The sequence below is a fragment of the Taudactylus pleione genome, unplaced genomic scaffold, assembly GCF_031769625.1.
Source record: "Taudactylus pleione unplaced genomic scaffold, aTauple2 ptg000579l, whole genome shotgun sequence".
NCBI lineage: Eukaryota > Metazoa > Chordata > Amphibia > Anura > Myobatrachidae > Taudactylus > Taudactylus pleione.
Window position 1 is genome coordinate 6,689,406 of NW_028284981.1, and position 6,000 is coordinate 6,695,405.

General features: G+C 47.8%; 1 protein-coding gene across 1 annotated transcript in view; it reads left to right on the plus strand.

Annotated features, from left to right (window-relative positions):
* PTPA (protein phosphatase 2 phosphatase activator) overlaps nt 1–1,570 on the plus strand; it is a 63,235-nt gene extending 61,665 nt beyond the window's left edge. The window contains exon 10 of the mRNA XM_088453521.1: nt 926–1,570. Within this exon, the coding sequence (XP_088309647.1) occupies nt 926–1,000 (75 nt within the window). The 3' untranslated portion in view covers nt 1,001–1,570. The remainder of the gene's footprint in view (nt 1–925) is intronic.
* Nucleotides 1,571–6,000: the final 4,430 nt, after the last annotated feature.

Genomic DNA, 6,000 nt, shown 5'->3' on the forward strand with positions numbered 1-6,000 from the left:
CATAGAGTGGGAACAGTAACCAGTGGCGAGCAAAGCGAGCCATCGAGGGTACAAATTTCTACTATTGGTGACCAGATACTACAGGTGAGAGAAAATAACAATGCTGTCAGGGCATGGAACCGCACTAAGGAGGTCATTCAGACCCGCTCGCGAGCGCAGGACGCTCGCAAGCGGGTCGATGTTCCCCCACTGCGCATGCGCACGACGGAGGGAGCTCCGTCGTGCGCATGCGTGAGACCTGGCGAGCGACGGGCTCTCCATCGCTCCGGGTCTCGCACCAAAGGGGGCGTGCTGTCGTTGATTGACAGCACGCCCCCTTTGGTGGGCGTGCCTGCCAGACGGAGGCGTTCCCATGGGAACGCCTACCGTCTGAAGCCTGCCCCACTGACATCACTAGTGATGTCAGTGGGAGTGATTTTGGCTCTGATAGAGCCAAAATCACTCCATGGCTTGCGGCAGCGAGACCCTACCGCAGGGTCTCCGTCGCAAGCCCGATGGTCGGTGATGGTCTTGACCATCGCGACTATCATCATGGACGCTCGCATATGCTGTGGGTGGTCACCCACAGCTATGCGAGCGGCCAGGAGGCCGCTCCATTTTCACGGAGGAGGGCACTGATTCAAAGCGAGCGCTCTGGTCAGAGCGTTCGGCTCTGAATCAGGCCCCAACACCCTCACTTCACGTCACGACCGGTACATCTACTGAAGGGGATCTATACACAACCATCTGATTTAAGTGACTGTATTCATTCTAGAACGGATAGAGAAAATGTTTATAAATCTGCCAGGTGTCTGCATGTTCTCTCCTGGATACCTGTCGTAGTAGCAGCCTGATGTGACACTGTCTCTGTGTCTCCATTTAATGCGGTGTCCTCGCTCTCTGCAACTAATTAGGTTTTGTTTCTTTATCTCGCTCTCTTTCGCAGTGTCTGGAGAAGTTTCCCGTGATTCAGCATTTTAAATTTGGCAGCCTGCTCCCCATACAGCCTGTCAAGTCCTAAGGATCCAGGAGATGGAAAGGAGATCCCTCTGCCTCTAGACCCAAGCCCTCCCTCTGCCTGTTCTCTCCTTCCCAGCTGTGAGGCCGCACATCCTGTCAAGGTTCTCACATCTGCCGCGAATAAAGGGTTTTCTCCATAGGGCCCTTTCACGTTTCAGGAGGAGACGGGGTGGGAGATTAAGTTAATATTTTGGTGTTAGACTCAGCGCCTGGTGCCACTCTGGTATGGGGGAACTCTCAAGTGTCTTTGTGCTTAGCAGGAGTGGTTACTTCTTATGTTAAACGTCCCCTCTGACAGAAGATGCAACCAAAATGACACATTTGGGGGTTGTTAGTGATAGGATGTTCTCCGTGTGGTAAATTGAAGCCCTGCACAATGTAACAGTATCTTCCCCTGCTCTCTTCTGCCTGTGGTTTGGACCTATGGGGTTGAGTGGTAAGGAGACCTCCTTGTGGAGTCATGGTGGCTTACTTGGTGTCCATGTTCTATTGAAGGTCCAGTGGGCTATGGCGCACTGCCTCCCTGTGCAGCTTATAGGGTGTATACCAATAAAATATCTCAAGACCCTGATCGTGTGAGTTGTACATATGTCATGTTTGTGTGTTTCACGTGTTTGCTTTCTGGTGGTGGTGTTATTTTTATTTCCTTATTCATTTTGTAGCCTTGTAATGTCTCACGATGGACATATGTCCATCTAGCAGCTGGGGATGGGGAATACCTGCAGAACTGACGCTGAAGGTAAGGCTGTGCTTTCATCGATAGGTTTTTTTTAAGCAGCTGAGCTGTCTAAAATTAAGCTGGGTGCACACTAAGCGACCCATTGTACGATATATCATTCCGGCGCGGATCAGAAAGATAATCGTGCGGATCGCATAGTGTCTAACCCCGATCTTGCGTAACCGCGGGTCACACTCTTGTAGTCTTATGATCGAACAGTTGACTATCCAGATGCTGACTGTGGAAGAAAATAATGTATTCTGTTACCAGTGCACTACTGGTTTGTGACCATTTTCTCTAGCCATACCCTCTGCTTTGTTTAGTCCTCTTATGTTCAATACAAGGACAGCGCAGTTTTTTGGGGATATTGTGGCTGAATGAGATCTGCAGACCCAGTGCTGTTGGCATAATTGCCACCCAACTACAGTGACGTAACAGATGGACCCACATTTGTAGTTTCTGTTACTGCTCAGACCTCGCACATTTCAGCTCAGTGACCCACATAACCCACTGTACGGTGCTCGGGTAGAGTGGTCAGTTTACTTTTGGAGCACAATGAGGCCTGTTAGTGCGATTGAAAAGATGACTGCAGACACAGGCTGATGATGAATGTAATGAACCAGTCGATTCTGATCAGAGTATCAGTGTTTCTTGTTCTTCTATTTATGCCACACCTATGGTGATATCAAGCTAACTGGATGCTGCTGCGTTTGGTGCCAGCTTAAGGGACGGGGTACTCAGACGTAATCCCCACTATCAGGGCTGTAACTAGGGGTGTGTGGCCGCACAGAGCGCAGGGCCTGTGGGCGGCTCAGTCGCCACCCCACGGTCCCTGCTTCTTCCATTGGACGCTACAGGCAGGCACCCCGCCACAATTAAAGCAGCTTGGAGCGTTCTGAAGATGCTCCGGGCACTGCTTTAGGTGCTGGCGCCCACGTTATGACATCACGTGCAAAGGGGGCGGGGCCTGGAAAGGACGCTCAGAGCCCTAGTTACGGCTCTGCCCACTGTGCTATATTTGCCAGATTTGGTGGAGCTTCACAATGGGAGAAAACGGCTGTAACTAGGTATTTGAAGGACCCATAGCAAAAGTGTTTGAGGGCTCTATGGACCACCTAATGGTGGAAATTGTATATAATAAATGTAACTTTGACAAGGAAGATGGGCCCCCCTCAGCTCTGGGCCTCATAATAGCTGCACCCCTGGCACCTATGGTAGTTATGCCCATGGGGGCAAAGGAGATCTAGGAAAGGCACCGGCTGAATTTGCTACAATCGTGAATATTTCAAAAGTAATCAAATAAATATATATTTTTCTCTGTAACAGGCTAATTAAAATGTAGTATTGGGTAAGGCGTGCCATTCTATCAGTGACACACTTGTCCACTACAGCCCCTCACAATCCCCTCCATTAGCTTAAACAAACAAAGAGCTAGACAAGAAGGAACAAATGTAGACCAATAGTAAAGTATAATATGAACACCTAATGTGTCTAAGAGCAAAGTCCATATTTGCATATACTGTGAAGTCATTGACTGGGCCTGGGAGTGATAAGAAATGACCGGACTCCTTGCTGCACTGTGCATTCATGATTTTGTACCTAAAAATAATTACACATTAAAACAAAATAATTTTTTTTTTGTAGTTAAAGTAAATGAAAAAGCTTGCTCTGGAGGCTGCCATATTTCTGTAAGTATCTGTCCCACAAGCCAAGTCCTGTCTGAGGGCCTCACTGAGAGATGGACGCTAGGAGTGATCAGTGCATGCGTCCTCGGTAGTGGCGGATGCGAGGAGGTATGTACAGTAAATGATGCTGGTGTTTGGCTTTTGAATTGAGACGCCCACCTCTGCCTTCTCAGAGCCGCTGCCTGTGTCTGAAGTCTCGGCATCGGATCACCGTTGGGAACATCGGCGGACCATGCGGCATCTGAGTAACCCAATAGGCAAATTCACATCTGTATGCAAAAACTGGCCATTTGCATTCGTGTAGAGAGATCACTGCGACTCCGAATCCTCATTGTGGTAGATACAAAGCACTTCTCCTAATCACTGCGGACTATGGGCCTGATACAGAGATTGACGGAGTTGCAGAGCCACACACAAGCGTCTGTGCAATTCCGTCTATCTAAAATGCTAATGCAGAAGGAGGGGTCTGTTTCCTACAGGCACCTCCTTGCTGCATCTGCAACTCCAGCTTTGCAACCAAGGTTGCAGCCTGGGATCACCATCGTAAGCATCGGTTGCTATGGTCGCTCCTTTGAACAGGTTGCAGAAGCTGAAGTTTACCGCAGCCTGACCAGGGGCCTGGTAACTTGCGAGGCCAGGAAATCTGTGTCCACCGATGCAGACCCTGGCCTCGTCCCTCCAGGAAAATGGGGGTGGCATGCCCCCGTTTTCAGGAAAGGTGGCCAACCACGCCCCCATTCCGCTCACTTGGGGGGGGGATCTGTGAGATCACAGGAACCCGTTCTGCACATGCAGAGAATGGGTCCTGCGCATGTGCAAACCCCAAAACATCGAAGATGTGCCCTAACCATTGAGTTATCGTACAATCAGCCCCATTGTGTGCTCTGTATAAATAACAATAAAATATAATAATCCTGTCCCAGGCACTAGGAGCTAATTGTGGCTGCAAAGAACAGCACAGGATGATACAGCAAAAAGTTTTCTTCCATTTTATTTTATTTTTTCTTCTTAATGGAATGAGCCTCATGGGGGTGATACAAATTGGTGTCCCCCAAACCTTTACATTTAAATGGAGCACTTGGGTAAATCTACTAGCACTGTGCCTGACTCATCCCTTCCATCTGATTTACATAAAGTGCTTTTGGTAAATGACGTAGAGGACAACTATACGAATTGTGAATGAATAAAAGAGATTTGGCTTACAGGATACGGGTAGTTTGTGGTGAATTATATTTGAACTTTTTTTTTTTTTTTTAATTCTTAGAAATTTACTTATCAAGCTAATGGCGACCATCCACTTGCCGATTTCTATGAACGATAACTATATCGTCTAATCGCTCATGACTCGGGCACAATAATGTCGGAAACGACCGGCCATGCGTGCTCCCGCTGGTCATTTCCGACATCAATCATCGCCCGAACATGCTGGACAACCTGACGATAACGACAGATTGCCCATGTTCGGGCATGATTGATGTGCCTACACTGAACGACTGCTCGGTAAGTGTAGGCACAGCACAGACTGTGAAACGACTGCGCGACTACAATGTCGTAATCGTGCAGTCGTTTCTATGTCTGCTAGTAGATGTGCCCTATAAGAAGGTGACTTGTCTTATAGATAATATTCTTATTTGTTGGCTGTCTGTATTTCAGGAGGTTAAACTTTTGTGAAACTTATGACATTTACATTTCTCCACATTCATTTGACGACGTTAAGACAGAATCGTCTGTGCATTGGTTTAAAAAAACAAACAAAACTCTGACATGTCAGAGCTGCAGAATCTGGTGTTTTCAAAGGGCCAATGGCCTGATAGACGTAGACGATAGACAGATCCTGATAATTACTTTGCACTGTAGATAAACTGACGCCATTGTGCATCAAACTGCACTACTCATTGGCCTGAGTCGGCTTAAAACCTGCCAATTTACTATTCAGTACTTGCCCCTGCTAAGAGATGTAGACAGTTGCAATAAGGAGCCCTTATTTCCAAACCGTCTCCCTGCATTTCTGCCAGCCTTGTTCTCTAGTTGAGTTCATTGGAAAGCTTTTCCCCTGCACCACAAACGTTGGCAGCCCCTCCTCGCCAGCCACCCTCTAACTGTCACTTCCTGAGCTGTGCAGCTGTATTGCAGGATTGTAAAGCGAGCATAGCCTGGGGCTTCCTAGCATTCTCCTGCATCAGAGGAGCCCTTCTAGCCCTGGGCTCATCACTAATAAATGAGCGGTACGGACGCTTTGCGGCTAATAGGGAATTTTACCCTCTTCAATTCCATTCATGGAGAGAATTTCCATCCAGACGGGATTGTATTTTAGCAGATTGCTGCTTTTGTGCTGTAATCGTACAATCACCGTCTAGCGATCCTACAACTTTCCCACATTGTCCCTGTGCTTCAAAAGTCTTTCTAGTGCCAGATTTGTGTGTGCGTGTGTGAAAGAATCATTCGTACTATTAATTACAATCAGATTGTAATGTGTGTGGCCTGGCCTGCAGTAGTGTAAAGGTCACACCGGTCTGACATAGAGACATATAAACATGTAACCGTGGAATCATTTTGTCACCATCGCTGATTTGTAAGACGGCGTAGGACTCTGCAGCT